The sequence below is a fragment of the Psammomys obesus genome, unplaced genomic scaffold, assembly GCF_907164565.1.
Source record: "Psammomys obesus unplaced genomic scaffold, mPsaObe1.curated_primary_1811, whole genome shotgun sequence".
Taxonomy (NCBI): domain Eukaryota; kingdom Metazoa; phylum Chordata; class Mammalia; order Rodentia; family Muridae; genus Psammomys; species Psammomys obesus.
In genome coordinates, this window is record NW_026596069.1 from 21,399,622 (window position 1) to 21,423,835 (window position 24,214).

The following is a 24,214-nucleotide window of genomic DNA, read 5'->3' on the forward strand; positions in this document are numbered from 1 at the left end:
TGGAGGCAGAGAGCTCAGAAGTTCAACGTTATCCTGAGCTACATAGTGAATTTAAGGACAGCCTTGGCTACATAAGACTTTGTCTCAAAAAAAAAAATCTTTATTGGAAATACAGTTTATATCTGATCGTAGATGACTTTTTTATGGTTAGAAATTAGCATCGCCCAAATTGAGCATTGATGACATGATCCTAATTTCTCCTGATGTAGCTCTTGTCCCCCCGCCTCCACTCCTGCCACTCCTTTCCTTTTCCCACACCCCTACTATTCCATCTCTACAGAGAAGTACAAAGACACCAGGGTTTGGGGGAGGTGTGTCTCTCCTTTGCCATACCTACATACATTCATACAAACATACAGACACACACACAGCCATAATACATACATACAGGCATACAGAGGTGTGTGTGTGTGTGTGTGTGTGGGTGTGTGTGTGTCTAGTTTTGGTGGCGGTACACTTCTCTATAGTGAACCAAGTGACAGTATATACAATCTGTACATAGGAGTTTTCAGTATATACAGTATCTGCCTTAATCTATCTGTCCTGCCATTTGGGGATCAGTCTTAGGATATAGATAGGCTTATTTTTAGTTTGCACATTGTGTGGCTTTGGCACACCAATAATGCCATTTTAGGTTGTTGACTTGACTGTAATTATAATTGTTGTTCATACCTTTGTTTTTTTGTGCATAATTTGGAAATCCAAAGACAGAACAATCTGTTTCGCTTGCATTTGTGCTGCAAAGGATGCTTGTCTGGGTGCTAGAACTTGCTTTGCTGTTGCTGTGTCACAGATAAGGGAAATAACTGTGCATTTTGACCAATTTATGAGCAAAGGTCAATTTCTTTTCTATGTTAATTAGCTTAGCTGATTCTAGACTTTTCTATGGTAATTTTCCATGAAAGAATATATTTAGCCAAAAGGGGTTCATTCTTAGAAATAGTTTCTTTTCCCTTTTTATTAAAGAGTGTTTATTTTAAAAGTGATTTATCTTTCTCTTTTAATGAAAAATTTAGAAGAGGCGGTTTAAAAAGACCAAGTGAAGTTTATGTGTGGTTTGTTTGAAGGCGGTGGCTATGCAATGGGGAGAAAAACTCAGCTAATAACAACATCAGACTCTCTTGATCCTCTGTATTACATTTGGAGACCAAACCCTGTGCTGCAGCTTTCCAGGAAATACCGTTTCTGTTTTTAGTAGCAAGAAGATGAAATGTTACTTTACAGTCACCTATCTTTCAAGCCAATACTTACAGTCTTGATTTTCTTTCAGACCCCAGCTGTAAACTTGAAGACAAGACTGAAGATGGAGAGGCAATAGACTGCAAGAAGAGGCCAGAGGAGGGGGAGGAGTTGGAGGACGAAGCTGTGCACAGCTGTGACAGCTGCCTCCAGGTGTTCGAGTCACTGAGCGACATCACAGAGCACAAGATCCATCAATGCCAGCTGACAGGTAAACAGTGCTTATCACCTGCCCATTCCTCACACAGCTCTGGTTCTGATTTCTTTTCTCTTCCAGGTTGTTCTGTTGTGTGGTCTGTCCTCTAATTATTTACTCTGTACAGTTGAAGTTTTGGGAAAGTCCAGCAGGGGTGTCCAGCTTAGGATGTGGAGACAAGATGGGACCATCTATTAATATGTTGGGTCGCATTCTTAGCCAGCCTAGGATGCATACTGCTTTCAGGCTGGACACTCCTGACTAGAGGTACTTTTGTAAAAATTCCAGAAATGTCTGGGATGACCTCAGTGTTGTAGCTATTAAGAGTCTGAATTGGAAGTGTATGAATTGCATATATGAATTGCATATACATACATGTATGCATATACACACATACTTATATATGCTTATATGCACATATTGATATATGCATACATGCACATAATTTTGCTTACTCTTTTCACTGAAATGGAATGAAATGGAATATTAGATGACTAAAATAAAATAAGAATCCTTTTAAATGTTTTTCTAAAGTTGTTATCATCGATTAACTTACTTTAGTCTCTTTAGAAAAACCTTCCCCGATCCCACTAAGTCAGGTACCCCTTTGTGTTCTTTCAAATGACCACACTCAAGTTCCAGCCCTTGTTCTCCCTGCTCTTGGGTATTGTCCTAGTTACCATTCTACTACTGTGATAGAACACTGAACAAAAGCAACCTAGGGAGGAAAGGGTTTACTTTGTTACCCAGCTCACAGTCTATCAACCAGGGAAGTCAGGACAGGCAATCAAGGAAGGAACCTGGAGGCAGGAACTGATGCAGAGGCCATGGAGGGGTGCTGCTTACTGGCTTGCTCAGCCTGTCTTCTGTTTGCGCCCAGGACCATCTGCTCAAGGGTGGACCCCGCCTACAGTGAGGTGACTATCTCATCAATCACAAGAAAATGCCTGACGGACTTGCCTTCTGGCCAGTTCCTATGGAGACTTTTTTTCCCCATTCAAACCTCCCTTTTCCCAGATAAGGCTGGTTTGTGTCAAACTGCATAAAAACTAATCAACACAGCTATCAAGTCCAGAGCTTCACATAGGTGCTTCCACTGAGCTATGTCCCCAACCCTTGCCACTTACCACTTGAATACTATGGTTCCAGCCAGGGGTGTTCATTTCCTGCTCCCACCATTAGACTTAAAGCTTATGAAGGGTTGTAGCTGTGTCCTTCGGTCAGCTGAGGCCAGCACCATCCTGGGAGTTCATATAGCTACTCACTAAGGCTGCCAGGATACCCCACTATGCTGTTCATCAGAAGAGGAAAATCTAACACCCCACTGACCCACAGCGTGTTCAGTGTGATTATTGGATGAAACGCTTGGTTTATAGAATATATTCCTCCTCAGAATATAGCTATCTGTGATATCTGTGGGTTCCATGCTTCTCAATTTACCCAGCTGTTCATCAAAAGTATTTGAAAAACATTTTGTTCACGGGTGCAGACTTTATTCTTTTTCTTTTGTTGTCCTTATTATCTGAGTAATATGTACAGCCGCTTACCTGGAGTTTATATTGTAAAGCTCATAGTAATAGAGATGATTTAGCCTGTACAGGAGGATGTGTGTAGGGGCAGGGAGGTCCTGTGTCATTTTGCAGAAGTGGGCTTAAGCATCTGTGCATTGTGGTATCTTCTAGGGAACTAGAACTGGTCCCTCATGGGTGCCAAGGGTGACCCTGTACCAAGCAGGGCTTTGCTGTGCGTTGGTCGTCTTGGCTACATGACCAGCAGCTTCTGTAATTCTTCCTAACAGTTGGCCACATGTCAGCTTTCACTCACTATTTCAAGCTCCTATCTCCTTGTGGGTGGATATTTCCTCTCCCTTCTCTCTTTTTTCAATAACAATGGTCAGGAAATATATTTATTAGACAAGTTGTTCTCCAACTGTTTTCCTAGAATATTTATATTTGTGTAAGATTTTAATGGGTGTTTCATTTTAACAAGGTTTCCTGAGCAGATTCTTGTGGCAGCGTTGGATGGAATCCAGGTAAACAGAGTTCTTTATTAAAGCACACTGTGGTTATCTCTTCAAGAGCGGAGTGCTGTGAGAAACTTTAGTAGGCCCTACAATATTTCTTTCAGAAAGGCCTCATTTTTAGAATCATTTGTTCTCCATCCTCTTCTTTGATGTGGTCTAACTCTGTGTCGTTGGCTGGCCTGGAACTCACAGAGATCCCCCTGCCTCTGCCTCCTGGAAGCTGGGATTAGAGGCATGTACCACCACACTGGCCAGAATGATGTATAGTGACAATATACCTATTTTTTAAATAACTTTATGAGGCTTTTTAGGGTAACTTTTATTGTGATACTATTTCAAATGTACAGAAGGCTTACAAAGCAATTTGGAGAATTCTTCTGTATTAGTTAATTGGCTCACAAGCTGCTTGTCTTTTGTATTATTTGTTTTTTCCTTTCTTTTTTCTCTTTTCCTTGACTGCTTATCATTATTTTCTTAATATTTGAAGGTAATCTCAACATATCACACCCCTAGACTTGCAGCTTGTGTAATTCCTAGGGACCCATCTATTTTTCTTACCACTGTGTCTTACCAGATTGAAGGAAGTTAAAATTCATTTAACAACAACTTAATACTCATCTCATTATTGCGGATGTCTAATCTATAATCCATATTTGAATTGCAACAAAATAATGTCCTTTATAACTTTTTCTGTTTTCCCTCATCCTGAATACAGGACCACATATAACATTTAATTGCCAAGTCTCTTCTGCTTGCCCCCATCAGGAATTCTTTCTCCACCTTTCTTTGTCCTTTTGAAGACGGTGCTTTAGGAAAGAACCTGACAGACTTCGTAGGATTTCCACCCTAGTGTGTCAGTTGCCTCATGGTCACATTCAGGTTCTGTGCTTGTGGCAAGGCCACCAGTGCGATGTCATACCGTCCTTACTCATTGCACTCTGGAAGTAAATAGCATCAGTCCATTACAGTGATGCTAACACTGAGTACCTGTTCTCCATGGTCTGCTGATCTTGTGCAGTGTAATTTACCATTTCCCTTTCATTTGCAGTGCAAGGATACTTCACGAGAAGAAACTGTTAGAGCTGAACTTCACAAAACCTCAATTGCTCTTTGTCATGCCATAATCACTGTGACTTGTTGGCTTAATAGTGTTTCTTATTCGTTTGTTTATTTCTATCATCATTGATTTTCAGGTTTCTTTATTCAGTGATTCATAGTTCACTATATGTATGTATGTACATATGAATGTATGCATCTATTATTTATTTGTCTGCATGTTAATTCATTTATTGGTCATCTGTCCATCCATCCATCCATCCATCCATCCATCCATCCATCCATCCATCATTCATCTCTCTGTCTTTTCATGTTGGGAATAAAACATAAGGCCTTTTTCTAGATAGGTTCCTACCATTGAGCTGTATTCCTAGCCCCCTATCAATATTTTCATGTACTTATTATCCTAGATTTAGCCAGTGAGAACGAATACAAACTATATACTTTGATTTCTGTGTAACATGTTTCTGTTATTACCTGGGGGACTTCCTTGTTCCTGGGACAAACAAAAACTCTGGGTCATGTTCTTTTCTTGTCTGGTCATGTCCTGCAATCAATGTCGTTTTCGTGATTATTGCCGTTGTTAATTTTTGGTAGGGTAATGTGATATCAGGGTTCATTTAAGGAAACAAGGTATTCAGAAGACAAGGAGACTGCTGTGTGCTCAACGCTACATCTTATTGTCTGTAGAGCTCTCAGATAACTGAACAGGATATATACAGTTATAGTAGTATGATTCATAACATACACATAATAGGTCCATAACCCGCAGATATGGAAGTGAACACATCTATATGTATTTTCCTGGACTTTAACCCTGTGTTTGTACTGACATTTCCAATCCAACCTAATGTTTCAGGCACATCCTTTTCTTTTTCCTGACCCTGTTGTTCAGTGCCTTCTGGAATGATAAAAACTTGTCTGCTATCATTCTCAGTGCACTGACTCATTTGGTTGAGCTTAGAATGAGCATTAAGTAATCCCACATTGGCTGACTCATGTAACTGTGATAAGCATGTCAACCGCTTAGAGCTTAATGTCTTCTGCAGTTGGTGAGGCTACGCATTTTAATACAGTATTTATATAGAATAAAAATGTCATGAGGATGTAGTTTGGCCAATTTTGGCAAAATGTATCCATTTCACGTGTAGATACAGTTCTCTCTGTCTCCTCCTCACCGCAAGTGTTTCACCCGATCTTTTGAGTTCTTTTGAGTTCTTTAACCGTAGATCCATGGAGCCTGGGACTGTGAAACACAATGATACACTGTGATACACAACGGATACGCTTTTCTCTGCATCTGGGTCTTTTATGTGGTGTGTCAAGCAAACTTCTTCATGCTCTTTTAAAGTATGTTTTTGTTTTGTTTTGTTTTGTTTTTACTGTTGGGTAGTATTCTGTATGTTCAAATGATACTACTGCTATGTGACTCTACTGTACTTTTTTCCATTGTCTTTTTGTTGGGGATCTTGGCCCCACTCTCTCCTTTCTCTTTTGTTATTATGGATGAAGTTGTAGTGGATCATCTATCCCCTGTGGGCAGCTGCTGTTATCCGCTTGGGTGATGACACAGGAGTGGGGGTGCTGGGTCTTGAGGTTGAAGAGGGAGGCTATTCCTCTTTGTAGGGATGCTTCCAAGTGTGTTCCCAAGATGTTTGTTGCCCTTTGTGCTCCTGCCAGCAGAGGGTCAGCCTTCCGGTGACTCTCCATCCATGTCAGCATTCACACTGCCAGCCTTCTGAATTTTGTCCTTCTTTTGCGTATGGATTGCTCTTCTTTGTGGACTTGCTTATAGTTGACAGTTTATATACACTAAACTGACTTTGTTTAATGGCTTTTTTCCTCCTGAGAACACAGACTTTTATGAAAATCTGGGATCTTACTATATAGATCTGGCTAGCCCATAACTTGCTATGTAGACCAGGCTGGCATCAGGCTCTCAGCAATACATTTACCTCTACCTCCTGAGTGCTGGGAGTAAAGGCGCATTGCACCAAGTCCATCTGAGAATCCTATTAAATAAAGATAATTAGTGAGATACTGTTTTGAGGAGGATGGCTGGTGCATTAAATGAAACTTTTCACTCATGTGGAATAGTGCTTATGTTAGCACATAACTGAATTCATGCACTGCCTAGTATATACAGAGCTAGTGAGAAATCTTTTCTAAGGTGAGAAGGGGCTGTCTGTCCTATTGTAGGTTGCATTTCATTCATCTGTTCATTTCTTCATTCTTGTGGTCTTTAGGATCACATCAGGGTAGCACGCATTTTTGGCAAGCATTCTACCACTGAGCTATACTCCCAATCCTAATGTTATTTTAAGATTTAAATGTTGGAAAGTCAACTCTTCATTCCTTTTAGTGAGCATGCTCCTTTTGTACGGTGCCTGGCTGATGTTCATCTTCAAGTTCAGCTGTGTGAATTAGAAGAGAAATGAAATACATCATGTTTGTCTCCTCTGATTTTAATGGTATCTGCAGAACATTTTATGGTATAGGACAGCTAATATTTATTGGTTAATTACTGTTTTTCCTTTAAAAGTAATAAAATACTTGGTCTCACTAGTTCTAAGGCTTTCAGAAATCTGGGGTCTGGCCTGTGTACACATAGCATAGCATTTTAATTAAAAATCAGAGAACAAAAGTGTCTTTCTGAATCATGTCAGGAAAGGACAAATATAATGGGCTTCATTTCTATGTACCAAAAGATCAAAAAGAGTAAATAAAACCAAAGAGAAAATAATTGTGATGATGATAGTAATGGTGATGATGATGGCAGCGGTGGTGATGATGATGATAGTGGTGATAATGGTGGTATTGGTGATGATGATGGCAGTGGTGATGATGGTAGTGGTGATAATGATGGTAGTGGTGATAATGATGGTATTGGTGATGATAATGGCAGTGGTGATGATGATGATGGTGGTGGTGGTGGTGGTGATGATGATGGTAGTGGTGGTAATGGTGGTATTGGTGATGATGATGGCAGTGGTGATGATGATGATGGTGGTGGTAGTGATGATGATGGTGTGGTAGTGGTAGTGGTGATGATCGTGTGCATGCCAGTGGTTCTCCACACGTTGGTCTCGAGCTCCTTGGGGAGGTCCAATGACCCTTTAACAGGGGCCACCTAAGACCATCAGGAAACACAGATGTTTACATAATGACTCATAGCAGAAGCAAAATTACAGTTATGAAGTAGCAACACAAAGTAATTTTATGGTCAGTGGTCACCACAACATGAGGAACTGTATTTAAGGGTTGCAGCATCAGATAGCTCGAGAACCACTGGTGTGTGCCTCTGTGTTAGTGGGGTGGAAGTAGTTTTAGGAATGTAAAGCTCGAGTAGAAGGCCAAAGAGGGAAGAGCAATAATCCATGGTAGATGAAGGTGTCCGAGTTGCAGTTTGCATTAGCTGGAGGGTGCCGTCCAGTCTGCTCAGGAGAAGATGAAAGACGCACGAAGAATTTTAATTAAAAGGGTGATGTGATGCTTTTCAGTGGAAATTAGGGAATAGAGCCCCTGGGTTTTCTTTCAGCTGCTGCAGTGGACTTTCTGGGTACCACTTGTTTTTAAAACCTCTAGACAAAGAAAGCACTGGTGTAGCCATGGGGGGGGGGGTTGTAGTGTTTCCTTTCTTCTCTTCTCTTGGTTTGACTCATTGTTCTTTTTTATTGGTTTTGCTTATTAACTTCACCCTCCCTGTCTGTGCCTCTGTTATCTTGCCTCTGGTTCTTGTCCATTCTAAAATTTCTTGCCATTCTAAAAAGTCCTTGTCCATTCTAAAATTTCCTTGTCTGCCCTCACTCCTTTCCTCTTCTCCGCACTTCACAGACTCTGAAGGAGTTTCCAGTTGTTCTTGGGTCCCTTGAACTCCATTCTGTTAATCCTGCTGCCTTTCCTGAGCTGCTTGGCTCTGCCCAGTTCCACCATAACCTAGAGGTTAGTCCATGAATAATTCCTGTGAAGGAAGAGTGAATTCTGAGTAGGGTGTTGCAGTGCTTAACTATAGGGTGGTGTTAAGCAAGAAAGAAGCCACATGACTTGTTGATTTGCAAAACAGAAAACAGGTGCTGGTAGTCTGTGGTATCTGGAGGCCACACAGGCTTCCTGGGGTTGCTGGGTTCTGCTGTGAGACAGCCAGAGAAGCCCCACCTTGGCTGTTTCTTTCCCTTGACTGCAGGATTTTGCGGCAACATCACGTTTATTCCTTTGAGGACTTTTGCCCCCAAATGTGTCGCAGATTCTTTGATCACTCTGCCTCAGTGGACACTGGTCACCCCATATCAAAGGGCTATAAATCCTGGAATAGCTAACCTGAACCAAGCCCTTGCAGGTGACCATCATGCCATGAGTTAGACAGCAGTGTGGCCTGTACAGTGGGGCAGGAAAGGATGTAGGAATGGAGGGGGTCACGCATGCTTGTCAGGGAAACTGGATCTTAGGGGTGTTTGGGCATGTCAAAAGTATCCAGGAGAAGCAGATTTGATATAGAGTTTGACAAAACAACTCCCAGGATAGCAAGGGACAGAGTGACACCCAGGTAGATGAGATTTTTCTTATTTGTCCCATGGCACTGTTTTTTTTTTTTCTTCTTCATTCTATAATCCAGCATGTATAAGTAAATTACATACCATCCTTGCTTGAAGGAAGAAGGGCAAAGGTTGAAGACAAACTTAAATCCCACTCTTCAGCTGGAGCCATAGGCAGCAGCCACCTGCCTGGCCCCAGCCTTGCTGTGTTTTCCTGAGGCTGGGAAGGGAGGGGAGTCAGCCCTCCAGTGCTGTTGGGACTCTGATGCAGAAGACAGATTATCAAAATATATATTTACAGAAGGAAAAGCACAGAGAACCTTTCATTGTACTAATCCACAAACCCTATCATTTCTTGCCAATTCCCTCAGGGGGCGGGGAGGGCTGCGAGCCAGAGGGGTCTCATCACACTACTCAACAAAGATTTAATAGCAGGGTGCTGTGGGGAAGGCTAAGATTACGGGACTTTATTATGCTTACAAAAACGGAGTAGGAACCAGCATTGTAAATCATGGAGACTAAGCCACACTTAACCGGATAAATGTGTAAAGTGCATTTGGTAATATGGTTTGCTCCTCATTCCGAGCCCTTTCTCTCTTGTCTCCTGCTAATTTGCAAACTCGAGTTGTCTGCTAAGTGCTCCTTCACATCATTAATGTGGATTGCTTGGGTGCATATGCAGAAAATGCCAAGTACATGGTATTAGTTCTTTACACAGCATTCGCCACGCTCTTGGTAGTTCACTAAGTAGAAATCCACATGACAGGAAGGCCCATGTGTTTTGGGGAACATATGTTTGCAAATCAGATTCATAAAGCTCTAGCCAGATTTGAGGCTTCTTTTTTTTTTAAAGTTTTTTTTGTTTCTGATAAATTTATACATGATTATTGTGTTTTCATCATTTCCACCGCTCCTCTTTCTCCTTCCAACTCCATCCATGCTCTCCTCCTTGAAAGTCCTGAACTCTTCTTTTTTCATCATCATCATATTGTTATTAATCGTGTGTGTGTGTGTGTATGTGTGTGTGTGTGTGTGTGTGTGTGTGTGTGTGTTTGTGTGTACAATCTACTGAGTCCAGTTGGTGTTCTTAAGGATTACCTCTAGGGACTGGATAACATATGAAGGGTTCATACTTGGAAAAGACTGTTTTTCCCTCTCTCAGGAATCACTGCCTTCCTTCCTTCCTTCCTTCCTTCCTTCCTTCCTTCCTTCCTTCCTCCCTCCCTCCCTCCCTCCCCCTCCCTCCCCCTCCTTCCTTCCTTCCTCCCTCCCCCCTCCCTCCCCCCCTCCCTCCCTCCTTCCTTCCTTCCTTCCTTCCTTCCTTCCTTCCTTCCTTCCTTCCTTCCTTCCTTCCTTCCTTCCTTTCTTCTGTCCTGGGCTCCCCCTCCCTCCTTTTGTTTATTTCTTTCTAAGCTTGGAATGTATGGGTCTCCAGTAAGTGTTATACTGCTGAACTATGTCCCCAACACATTTTTTAATTGTTGCTGTTGTTAATAATATTGTTATTGTTAATCCTGAGACAGGATCTGGTCTAAGTCATTCACTGTTACAACCAAGGCTGGCTTCCAACTTGAGATCCTCCTGTCTCAGCCTCCCAAGTAGCTGGGATTACAGGTGTGAGCCTCATGTCCATCAATTGTTTTTAAACAAACAGTGTTCCTGTATTGGTTCATGTTTTGAGGAAAATGAATGGAGCAGATGAGTGGCTGCTGTCTAAAGTTGCACGTTCACTTGACTTTATTTCTTAAGTTAGACTTTCTAGAATCTTTGCAGTTTTTGAGAACTGAAAACTTTCAGATACATGGAACATTATGATAACTTTTGCTTGGTTTTGTCCAGAGAGACTCTTTTAAAAGTGAAAATGCGTTTGCAGGTGTTCTGTAGCCATGGTGAATTAAACCCTAGGTGGTTCCTTTTATGTCTCTAGTTTTGCTGGCAGGACAATGAGGGGAAGTGTGGCTTTGTAGAAGCATGTTAAAACTGCATTTAAAATCTTTTTTGCCATTTTTTTCTCAGAAAATCATGTTGAAGTAAACTATGCAGAATCAACGTGTTATTTAAAAATTTTAGTTGAATAAATTGTAATTGAATATGAGACATTATAAGTTTTATTTGCATATTTCCACACTAAACTCTATATTAACCCATTATGTGTTTATATCTATTAGTCGTTTATATGATAATTGTATTTATGTTGATTAGATTTAAGGTAGTTTAAGCTTTATTTTTAACTTTTTTTTTAACCTATAATATTCCCAAACTGGTAGCCTAGCAGCTATTCTTTAAATCCTGGTTGAAGTCGTTGTCCTGGGTCTCGTGGATAGATCCCTTAGCTGGCCCTTGGGCGTGTGCATCTCAGTGTGGAGACCAGTGCTTTTTAAACCTTTCTGACAGAAAGTGAGGACATGTTTTCCCGTGTTTTAACTGATGCCCTACATACAGATATGCAGTGTAGAGCGTGTTCAGAAGTAGAAATGGAAAAATGACGTAAAGGTGAAATAAACATAGTTTACAATAATTCTGCAAATTTAGACTCCCAGCCTGCTTGCTCCTTTTTTCAACTCATTTTCATCACTGTTAGACCTGAGAAAAGACACTTCACAAGCCAGCGAAGGGCAATGACTAAATGAACCGTGCTGTGTTATTCTCCACAGTGGGTATAGCCTGGGTCCTGCCAGGCTCCCTGTTGCAGGCAGGGTGGTTAGGCTGACCATTGACCTGCCTGGATTAAATTGTCTCCTTGTCCCTCCTCTTCCACACAGTGGCTGGAAAGGCTTCTGCCGGGAGCATAGGGCAGCGCCTGCCATTTTATTGATTACCTGTGTTTGACCATCAGTATCTTGCTACTTCCTTGCATAGAACTTTTAAAGTCAGTTCGAACATCTGAGACCTGAATTAAGTTAAATAAGGTGGCCCTCTGTCCATCTCTCAGAAGAGAACGGAGTGTACCATTTTGAGGAGAGGCAGGAGGAGGTAGGGGACACACAAAGCCATTCTCTTGACTGCAGTCATAGGTATCTGGCTTTCAGGACGATTTGTACTTGGATAACTTTTAAACATTTTGTTAATTTTGTGTGTGTGGAGATGCGTATGTATAATATGAGTGCATAGGCACATATGAATGTGGGGACCAGAGGAAAATCTCAGCTGGGATTTCGTTCACCCTGGTTTGGGGGGTGTCTCTCATTGGCTGGGAAGTAAACAGAATAGGCAGGCTGGCCTCAGGCTGGACCCTGTCCTCAGGGACCTCCCAGACCCTGCCTCCCTAGTTCTGGGCTTACAACATGGATCAAGGCTGTGGCTTTTTTCCATGGGCTCTTTGGATGAAACCCAGGTCCCAGTGCCTGTGTAGTGGTGTCATTATCTTCACCAGGTGGTGACTATGTCTGCTGTGAATTTACCAAAAGAGTAACCCATAACTGGCTAGCCAGTGAACTCCTGTCTCCAGTTCTGGGGGGTCAGTTCACTTTTGAGCTGCAGTACACACTTGTTATTCCAGCACTGGTCTCCTTTGCTATGGCAGGTTAAAAATAATTTATGACATTGCTTGTAAGTGTGTGTGTTGGGCGTGTAGTTTTCACCACGGCACACATGTGACAGTTATAGGACAGTTTGGGGAAGTTGATGCTCTCCTTTCACTGTGTGTGTGACTTGTGGTTTGAATTCAGGTTACCAGGTTCCCTGACAAGACTTTTACCCACTTGACCATCTTGCTGGCCCATATATATATATATATATATATATATATATATATATATGGGCAGCGATTGAAAAAGTAGAGGTTCCTTGTCTGCCACTCCCGTGTTGCCATGCTTGTGAAGTCTCTGCTGAGATTTCCTTTTGCCCTTACAGCTCTTAGAATGAGCTCATAGAATGTAACTGAAACTCTAAGAGCCAGGCTGGTGAATTCTGTCTTACTGTATGTAGCTGATGATCCAGTGCGTGTGTGAGCTTTCTTAAAATCACAGAGCTCACATGCTGGCAGGGCAGCTTAGAAAAACATTGTGTTCTGAGTTTCTGTGTCAGCTCTGACTAGGTTTATGCTCTCAGCCTGCTTTTCCTAAGTTGTGGATCACAGGATAGCTGAGCACAGGCAGGGTGCTCCGGAAGGTTGGATTTGCTGAATGGAAAAGGAGTGGTGTGCTCACTTAGCTTTGACAAGAACACCTAACCGGACTCTCCTTCATTAATTACAACCATGATCACACTAGTATGTTCTCCGATTAACTCGAGTATTTAAAAATGTTGTTTAAAAAGTCTTACAGCTTCAGAAAAAAATATTGCATGAATCTGTGTGTTAAAAAAATGTTACCTTTGAACGTCTGATAAACCACAGTGGTTTTATGAAATGTATTTACCTTCATTGTATAATTGAGAACGAACTTCTAATGATCTATTCGTTGTATAAATTGGGGATGAATACCTAGTGATCTAATTGTCTGGTTTCAGCATTCATTTGCCCCAAATCTGTAAATAAAGTGTCAAGAGCACAAATCATGGGAGAATATCTTTAAAGAACTTCTAGCGTGTCCTTGATGGCCATTGCTGGTGATTAAAGCTGTCAGCGTGTCCCCATGGAGATGTGTAAAAATTGTAAACCAAGAGCTGTATTTGGGACATGAAAGTCATGGGGTCTTTTGTGGGAAAGATGAATTAAAAGAGACCCACAATCTCCTAGCTCCCCGGCAGCCCACCTTGTCAGCACGGCAGGGCCCCGTACACAGAAAGGCTCTCCTCCCAAACATCTTCTTCTAAGTGTGAAATCCGCGCTATAAAACACAATAGTGAAACTTTTACATTTTTTTCCCCCGTGCACACTCGATTCTGTTTTAAAGGTCATTCCCCTCAAGATGCTGGTAACTGACATCTATTTCTCTTTTGGACTGTCGGGTGCTAAAGAATCTATGAAAAGTAGATGCTTTCCACACCCTGCTCTTTGTGCTAAGCCCTCGTCTGGGGAGCCTCTCTTCAGAGACTGGTGGAGGTGTCACAGAAGTCAGTGACCTCTTAATAGGTCTTGGAGAGGAAAGCCAGAATCATTCTACCCTGCGCCTCAGGGTTTGGGTTCTTGAAACTTCAAGGGTTTGGTCTGGGTCTCTCCTCCTTTCCTTTGGCTGTACCTTCAGGGGAAATTGATCGATCAGAAGCGATTATTCCACAATCTCTGAACCCTTTCCCTCCCTCTTTGTTCCAACCGGAGCTTCTCAAAGTTTAAAGGGATCATGCCTCCTGGGTGGATGGTAGGATGAATGTAGGTAGATTACTGGGTAGAACTCTTTGAACACACATTAGAAGTGCTAAAAAATATATTAGTAACAGTAGGGAATATCTGAAAGCAAAAGGGGTGAGGAAACATTTGTTTCAATATAATTATAACATAATTATGCGGGATATTTTTGGGCACACGATTAGCTGTTAGAACGTAGAATCGCAGTAGTAAGTCAAGCCAGGAAAATAACAGGGTCAGCACAAGGAATGGGCAAACTGGCAAAATCAGGGTGTTGAATAAGACCCTAACAGGACTGGTGACAGCCATAAGTGACTGGGCTTGTAGATATCCTCTGTTAGCCCTGCAGGGGTCCATTAACCGGTGGCTTTCATTGTTTCCTAACTTCTTTGTTTAACAACAGCCACATGATGGGCATATATTGTTTCACATGTACAACACGTCTAATTCACAGGTACCTCGGATCAAACATGCATTGAACTTATGACTACATCAGGTTTTTCCTTTTAAGAATAGAATTCTTTGACTCTACCCTCCTCAAACACTCTTAGCTCTGCTCCCTCACTGACTAAACAGACATGTGGTCAAGGGTGGCCAGGCTGATGGACTCCAGCAGCTTCATCCCTTTCATGAATTCATAACCGACACACAGACACATGTTACGGGCTAGTCCAGGTAAATATCCCACTTGATTTTGAGAAATGCCCATTTTTTCTTTTCTTTTTTATTTTAATTAATTTATTTTTTATTACAATTTATTCACTTTGTATCCTAGCTGTAGCCCCCTCCCAACCCTACCCTTCCTCCCTCTTTTCCTCCTGTGCTCCTCCCCTAGTCCACTGATAGAGGAGGTCCTCCTCCCCTTATATCTGACCCTAGCCTATCAGGTCTCATCAGGACTGGCTGATCATCTTCCTCTGTAGCCTAGAAAAGCTGCTCACCCATTAAGGGGAGGGGGAAAAAGAGCCAGTCACTGAGTTCAAGTCAGAGACAGTCCCTGTTCCCCTTACTAGTGTACCCACTTGGATGCTGAGCTGCCATGGGCTATATCTGAGCAGGGGTTCTAGGTTACCTCCATGCATGGCCTTTGGTTGGAGTATCGGTCTTTGTCAAGACCCTGGGCCCAGATTTTTTGGTTTTGTTAGTCTCCTTATAGAGCTCCTGTCCCCTCCAGGTCTTTCTATCTGCCTCTTCTTTCCTAAGATTCCCTGCACTCTGCCCAAAGTGAGTCTCAGCATCTGAATAACATTCAATTGATCTGGAAACACACCCTTTCTCCTGTTTGTTTCTCAAGGTGACAAAGGCTAGTTCATTTTATGTGACTTTCTTGGAACGGGCCAGTTTATATATTTATTTATTTATTTTTACATTTAAAAAAATTGTTACAATTTGTTCACTTTGTATCCCAGCTCTAGCCCCCTCCCTCATCCCATCCTAAACCTTCCCTCCCTCCCTCTTCTCCTCCTATGCCTCTCCCTGAGTCCACTGATAGGGGAGGTCCTCCTCCCCTTCCATCTGACCCTAGTCTATCAGGTCTCATCAGGACTGGCTGCATTGTCTTCCTGTGTGGAAGGCTGGTAAGGCTCCCCCAGTCCCACATCAGGGGGTAAGCCCTCAGAGGTCCACTATCATGTCAGGGATAGTGGAGTGGACGGTGGCTGGTCACATCTGGGTGGGGTGCTGATAACAAACTCGGAACATCAAAGTAAGATCTGCTCCCAAGTTATGCCTCGTCCATCATTCTCAAAGAGTAGACATGATACAGTGTTACCATTGTTCAAACAATGTGAAACAACAGCAACAAAATGCTTTTAGAAAACATTCATGCTTTTAGAAAAAAAATGTAGACTGCATTCACACACAAAGCTATATTTTTGGCTGTATCAATAAAACATTTTCCACTTAATTTATGAATTATTTAAAGTGTGTATTTTTATTACTCAGACTGCCTTTAAACTTAACTTTCTATAGTCTCATTTATGAAAATGTTCCCTGTTGTAATTAACTGATCAGGCTGGCAGTCTCCCGAGCGTGCTTTTGTAATGTGTTTGAAATCTGTCAAAGCTATCATATACCTGTTTCTTATACTTAATTTTATTTTTTATGAAAACTATTTTCTTTTTACCAGTGTTTTATACTTATTATCAAAAAGCCATGTCTGCTGGCTATATGAATTGGTGTAATATTTCATATTTGGATATTTCATATTATCATGCTTTCAAAGAGAAATCTTTAAAGTTTTACATACAAGTGAACATTTGAATTGTGGGTATTTACACATTTTGTGCCCTTCCTGTTCTTGTGAAATTTTTTTCTCCTTGTAGCTTAGTACTCTCCTTCCCCCTTCATTTTGCTTCTCCTCCTTTTTCTTAGGTTTTCTTTTCTGGGCACAAACCTTTGGCCAGTGGTTCTCAACCATTATAATGCTGCAGTTCTCTAATAAGTTCCTCATGTTGTGGTGACCCCCAACCATAAAATTCTTTCCATTGCTACTTCATAACTATAAATTTGCTACCAGTATGAATCATAAGATATCATAATAAATGGATCATATATTATATGCGTGATGCTTGATATGTATGCGACCCCTGTGATAGGGTTGTTTGACCCCACAAAGGGATTGAGAACCATTGACTTAGTCCATTGCTTTCTTCTCTTGTTTTTTGTTTTGTTTTGTTTTGTTTTGTTTTGTTTTGTTTTTTATGGAATTAGCCCTTTGTATTAGTGAAAGAATACAATTCTCTGAACTCATTCACTTCTTTCCTTTGCCTTTCGGACCTTGGATACCTAAGCAGTGCGTCCTTCTATAGTTGCTGGCATTATGTTGCTCTATGGCCTGAAATCAGTGGTACTTGCCGCATCTCTCCGTATCTCCTGACTTCCGTTAGTCTAGTTTCCTTCTGTAAATAAACTGCCCGCCTGCCATTTGTAGCTCATTTGTCTCCCTGCCCAGCAAAAAAGCAAAACAGCCATTCCCTCCACCTTACATTTTGTTGGTGTTCACTCACTTGATACTTAACAGCAAAACAGTGATAATTTTCTTCTTGTGAGCACAGTTTCAACTCTGACCAGTGCCCATTGATACAAATGCTCTTACATGAATATTCTTAAAAGTTTTTGCTGGGCTTCATATAATGCTGGCCAGCACCCACTTCTACATGGAGGATGCCCATCCCCCCACTGGCAGGGCTCCTCAAATTCCTCTGTGCATTTACCAGAATTTCAGTGCAGGACATTTATCAAGATCCTGTTGTTTGACTGTTGCAGTTTTGATCTTGGGTTTCTTATAATTGCACTGGTAAAGGCCTGATTACCAGAAGAACTACTAGAAGATAATAAAAAGTGAAGAGGTGGGGCTCAGTGGGAAGTCTTTAGGTCAGTGGGGGACTGTGTCCTGACAGGGGATTGTAGGATCAGGTCTCTGTCCTGGCTTTTGTTTCCTGTTGACAACCTGGAATGGTTGCTCTGGTGTGTACTACTGAACATTGTTATTTGACACCTCTCACAGAGGTTTAAAAGTATGTGGTCTACCCAGGCATGGACTAGAACCTCTAAAACTGTGAATCAGAATAGTTAGAATAATGCAAACCTATGATGCACAGACACAGGGTAGGTGCTTAGAGGACAGGATCCAGGACCTTTGCGAAGAATGACCTAGGGAAAGGACACTGGGAACAGTCTGGAGCTGCAAGGATGTCTTCAAGAAGCACATGGTCTATTTGCAGATGAACAAAATTTAGTAAGGTACGACGTGTGTGTGCATGTGTGTGTATGTGTGTGTGTGTGTGTGTGTGTGTGTGTGTGTGTGTGTGTGAAGGGTTGTGGAGGCAGGAATGGACAGGATAGTTCTTGTTGGTAGAAGAGAAATATAGTTGAAGTGAAACAGCAAAGTAGCATCTGGAAAGCAACTTGTTGGAGGAAAACTATGTGACAGGGAGCCATTGAGAGCTTATGTGTGTTTTAGCTATCTGTTGCTGTGTAACAAAGACTACCATGTATTATGTTAGAGTTTCTGTAGAGAAGGATGTTGGGAGCAGGATGCTTGGGAAATTCTCACATGGGATTACTTAGGAGTTACAATTAGGTGCTGATCAGGGTTGGAGGGTCTCTGAGCTCAGTCATAGGGCTGCTGACTGGAGACCTGACTAGAGGCCTCATTTTCTGGGCCTCTGTGGAGAAGAGCACACAACACAGTGATCATCTTTCCACAAAGAAAGTAATGAAAGAAGGGGAAGGAGAAAGAAGAGGAGGCGGAGATGAGAAAGACTGGAAGAGGAGGTCATGGTGGAGGAGGAGAAAAAGGAGGAGAAAGAGACAGAGAGGAAGAGAAGGGACAGGAGACAGATGATAGGAAGAAGAGGAGAAAGGGGACACATAGGAAGAATAGGAAAAAAGAAGAGAAAATGAGGAAGAAGATGAGATATACAAGGAAGAGGAGGAGGGTTAGGAAGAAGTGGAGGAGGAAGAAGAAAAGGAAGAAGGAAAAAGAGAAGGCGAGGAGAAGGAAAAGGATGAAAAAGAGGAAAAGGAAGAGGAGGAAGGTAAGAGTTCTGAAGCCACCACATTCTTTCCTAAGTAACTCCTTACCCTAAGAACTAAGCTATGATATCTTCCATGGCCAACTCTTGGCACATCAATATTCCTTTCGCTGTCTACTGATCACACAGTTAACCTTGGGGTGATATGAAAGAGAATTACACAGGTATAAGATGTAGGTGGTGGGCGTCATTAGAACTATTCTGCAGGCTCCTGACTACAATGAGCTAAGAAGGGAAGTTGTATCTGGTGACAAGGAGCCACACTCAGACCTTCCGTTTGAGTCTATGACCTGGGCATTTCAAGCACCCATTATGTATGCATGGTCATGGGGAGCTGAGTTAGTGGGCATTCTCTATTTACCGGGACCTCCACAGACAAGGCAGGAATTGTTCTATGTTCTAGTAAGATTCAATTGGAATATTAAGCTCAAATAGGGGTGGATGGTTGATAATTACTGTTTGAGTGGCAGGTAGCTGGCACACATCACATACATGAAGGTGAACACACGTTCCCATTGGTCTGAACTGCACTGAGCAGAATAGACTGGAGAAGGACGGGAGAAGCATTCTAGATAGGAAGCTTTTGTGGTTTGTGTGGAAGGGAAGGTGGGGCCAAGACAGGCGTGGAGGACCAAAGAATAACCAGGAGGCACGACTGCTCATATGCACTGATTGGCTCCTGGTGGGCATGGGAACAAGGTACAGATGTGCTGATTGGCTCCCGGTGGGCATGGGGACAAGGTACAGATGTGCTGATTGGCTCGTTGTGGGCATGGGGACAAAGCAGAGGCATAGGGACAGTCCTGGATGGAGCTCTGCAGTCCTGGAGCAACTCCAGCATCTAGCAGTTGACACCAGACATGAGAAAGAAGCAGCATTATGAGCTAGGGGGGTGGCAGTCATTTTCGCCAGTGTGTAATTTGAGATTCTCTCCTGGCTAAAACTCCAGGTGTGTTCTTAGGCCACAACCAAAGGTGGTTAGCGACCCCTTTCTCTTCTTGAATCATAGGTTAGCTGTCCCTTCATGATTTTCTTTCCCACAACATCTCTTGTAACTCTTTCTGATCTAGTTTTTAAATTACTAATTTTTGCATGGATACATGTAAGGAATATATGTTTATATGCAAGTTCACATGTGTGTGGGTACTCATATGTATGTGGATGCAAAAGTGTGTCAAGGGCCAAGGTTGACATTGAGTGTTTTCCTCCATCACTGTCCACTGTGTATGTTGAGGTTGAAACTGACACTCCCATTTCCAGTAGTCTGGCTAGCCAGGGACTCCAGGGACATTTTTGGCTCTGTGTCCCTCATGCTGGGATTGTAGTGGGCCACCACTCCACCCAGCTCTTAAGTTCTGAGGATATGAACTCTCATCCTTATGCTTGTGTGGCACTTCCCCAGTCCATATTCTATTTCTTATGCAAAGTATCTGCTCAGGCTGGTTACTATTGAGACTTTGGCTCTGAGCAGAAGTCTCTTGCAGCTCAGGTAATCACAGCAAATCAAAAGGAGCACTCTAGTGTCTGCAGAAGGGACATGCAGGAAGAAGCGAGGTTGCTGATGGTCATGTCTTTTGAGGTGGGGATTTCAACAACCAGGGCTTACTGCCTCACTGAAACCCAGCGAACTGATTCTTCCCTCCCATAGGATTAGGTCAGTGTCTTCCCCCACAACTCACTGCCTCCTCTCTCCTCCCTTGCCTTCCTCTCCTTCTTTTACACTAATGCTCATCTCTATGGACAATATTATTATTAGAAAATCATTAGTTATGACCAGGAACTGTTACCCCTTCCCTCCTGGCTCCTGGTGGGTATGGGAATAAAATAAAAATAAAGTAAAATAAAATAAGATAAAATCAAAGAGAGAAAGAGAGAGGGAGAGAGACAGAGAGACAGACAGAGAGAAGAAATTAATTACCAGGCACATTTGCTTTGACTGCCCATTGCTTGGCATCTGTGACCACCTTGTGAATCTTAACAGGCCGTCTTTATGGCTGATTTTCACATTGCCATTTCCTCATCATCTCCTTTTGTATTATTTTCATTAAAAATTCCATTAGCTTAAAAAAATCAATGTAATCATTTGGGTAGTAATTAATTCTTAGCAATTTTCTCAAAGAGACATGAAAGAATAAAACTTGAGAAGTGTTGAAACGAGTAAAAGTAGTGTGTGGTTTCAAGGCCCCTCAGGGAAGAGAGCACAGATGATGAAGGGGGCATTCTGGCAAGTGGTCCAACAGCAGCCATGCCAGTACAGACGCTGTTGTCCTAGCCAGAAGGCTAGAAGTTTTCATCTTAAATCTTACCTGTGAAGGAAGGACAGTAATGAAAAGCTGATAAAATCACCCATTGCACTGTTTTAAAGAGGTGGCCAAAGTATCCGGCTACTACAGTGTTTGGCACCCAAAGGCGTCTGGTAAATATTTTGTGTATTACTAATATCATTGAACACGATGGTGGTTCTATGTGATAAGTCATGGGAGTCAGATTCCAGACTTGAAAATGTCCCTGACGAGTTTGAAAATAGAAAGTGTAAGTTTAATGTTTGGTGTTCTGCCTTATAACCCGAAAGCGTAGGATGCTTTATAGCTACCCTGTAGAGCACTTGCCTAGTGTGCCGCTAGGTTTGATCCCCAGTATCGCCAATAAATAAATAAACTCAAAGGGGCCAGTGCATCCTGGATGCTGCAGGAAGGGGCAGTAGAGGAATCAGAATAGGTTCTATGTTTTCCACCTTCTTGGGAAGATCTTGGTGTTCAGCTTTATGCAGAACGGAGAATGTCATGTTTGGGGGATAAAGAAGAAACTCTGTTTCTTCTGTACTGAACCCACAGCTTCATTTCCCAAAGCCCACTAAATAGTAAAGCCATTAAAATCATTGGGCTTTCATGTGATTTTTGGTGTGCTGACTGTGTGATCCTGTTCACATGTTCTCTGTGTATTGAGTGTGTGATTATGTACAGTGGGTATCATGGAAAACCTTTGTGCTCATATTTTACTTACTGACTGACTGGCTGGCATAGATTTCTTCCCCATGCAACTTCTAGAGTGACTTTAAAAGGTCTCTCTCTAGTTTTGTGAATTAGCTCAAAAATTAGAACACATTAATTTTCATTTAGTGGAGTTTAAAATATTCATATCTCATGTTTAGCAGACAAGCCTAAGTGTCTTGGAATTGGTCTGGCTGCAGTGGAGGAGCAATGGTTTGGAAAATCACCTGCACTTGGTGAGTTCATTTAAACACGGGAGACTTGTATTTGTGTTTTCTACAGAATAGGACAGAGCAAAATGCATTGTGCATCAAATGCTTGTAGAGACAGTTGGCTGTTTTTTTTTTGTTTTTTTTGTTTTTTTTTTTTTTGTGGTGCGTCTGGCACATTGAAGCAACATAGTTAATGTGGATGTGGCAGTGTGTTTTGCTGAGCATTGTGAGGGCAAAAAAGAAATGTGTCATGAACTCCACTCCAAGGAATTGCACTGTGCACTAAGGGAACAAAACACTTGTGTCTGAAATTCTGAGATTGAATGTGGTAGTGTGTCATTAAAAGGCAGAATTGCTAATATGGGTGGTTAGTTCAAAGAAGGGTGGATGGTGCGATTATGCAGGAGAGGTCTTCTGGAAGAAATCAGAGGTGAGAGATGCCCAGAGGGATCATTAGGAAATGAATGGGCAGGGAGGGGTTGTGGGGTGGCAGAGCTAGATAGCACATTCCGGGGGGGGGGTAATTGCTGATGTGTAAAAAGACTCCGACTTCAAATCCTGACATCTCATAGAGACAACAATTTCATAACCCATAGCGTTCTGTCACAGCAAGTTGCACACTCAGAGCATTTAGGAGTTCCAGCAGGGCAGAGTGCATAGAAAAAGTGCTGTAGGTACACACAAAGCAACTTCCGTAAAGCCAGCCCCTGGCCGGCGAGATTAACAAAACTGCTTTCCCTTAGGTCGACTGTTGAGAACAGCTCCCAGAGTCCAGGAGAGTTTCTGCACAGCTGTCAGGAAGTGCATTAGGCTATGGCAGCCTTGGAGAACAGAGCATCCCTCAGATGAAACAACCAGTGCAGACTCACACACAGAATTTCTTTACACACCAGAAGTATGTTGAGCCTGTCTCCAAGAGATGACATTTACAACAGCATCATTTACCTAAATGCTTTTGCTGAAATGCCACAGAGTATCTTAAGGCTTAATTTTCATTTAACTTTTACTCTTATTGTGCTATGAACCTTTGGTGCCACCTAGTATAAATTTTTTCCAGTGAAGGAAGAAATTGCTGGCACAGTTATTAATAGTTTAATGAAAACTCTTACTGCTTTTTAAATTTATGTTTTCATGGTGACTGACAGTTATTAATTGGTCAGTCTGTCTGTGCTCATGAGGTAGGTCAATATTTTCTCCACTCTTTAATGAGATGATTAAGAAGTCAAACACTTTCATGAATCTTCCCAACAACCTGTTTCTATATTGACTCTGGAACAAGTGGATTTAGTATTAACTATTTTTTTGTTAGTATTCTTGGTGTTGTGTGAATGACTACCTGAGATATTTTTCCAATCAGCCATACAATTTGAAAATCCATTTACACCAAGTGGGAGTTTTGACTAATAAAAGTAGGTTTGAAGCCAGGTGCGATGGCACACAGCTATAATCCCAGCACTCAGGGAGGCAAAGGCAGGTGGATCTCTGTGAGTTTGAGGCTAGCCTGCTCTACAAAGTGAGTTCAGAACAGTCAAGGCTACACAGAGAAAAACCTTAAAACAAAACAAAACAAACAAAACCAAAAAGTATGTTTGATCAGTAAGCACAGATGTCTTCTGTGGTTTGACATGAAGAGCCTCTTTCTTACCTTCTCTGCCCCACCCAAGTGGCAAATGGCTTATGTGGGGACTTGGGTCTTCAGATGGTGGCACTATTTTGGGAAACTATAGAAGAAGGGTCTTAGCAGAAGGAAGTGGATCATAGGGGTGAGTCCTTGAGGATCTGTTCTGTCCTAGGCTTTGACACTCTCTGTCTCTCTGTCTCTTTCGTCTTCATTTTTCCATCACACATTCTTGCTAAGTTGATGTTCTCAAGTATGTGAGGCCAAGTAACTGTGGGCCGAACCCTCTGAAACTGACTTAGAATGGATCTTTGAATTTTTTAAGTTGTTCTGTTAGTATATTGTCACAGCAGCCAAGTCTGGCAGATAAACACTGATTCTAAGACTGAAAGTAGATAAAGTCATAAGGGAAATAGTTTTCTGTAACAGAAAACCCAAGATATGAATAGCCTACTTGAAAGAATGATGTTTCTTTATCTCACTTGGGTGAGAACTGCAGAGGTGATAATCCAGGGCTCTCTTGAGAGCCCTGTGGGTCTTCCAAGAGCAAGCCCCCTGCCCTCCCCCCCCCCCCGTGCATCGT

The 24,214-nt window shown here is 42.1% G+C and overlaps 1 protein-coding gene across 2 annotated transcripts in view; it reads left to right on the forward strand.

Annotated features, from left to right (window-relative positions):
- The window catches only part of Znf521 (zinc finger protein 521), a 280,987-nt gene that overhangs the window by 29,407 nt on the left and 227,366 nt on the right, over positions 1-24,214 (forward strand). For both annotated transcript variants that reach the window (XM_055625739.1, XM_055625740.1), the window contains exon 3: positions 1,271-1,450. In XM_055625739.1, the coding sequence (XP_055481714.1) occupies positions 1,271-1,450 (180 nt within the window). The remainder of the gene's footprint in view (positions 1-1,270; positions 1,451-24,214) is intronic.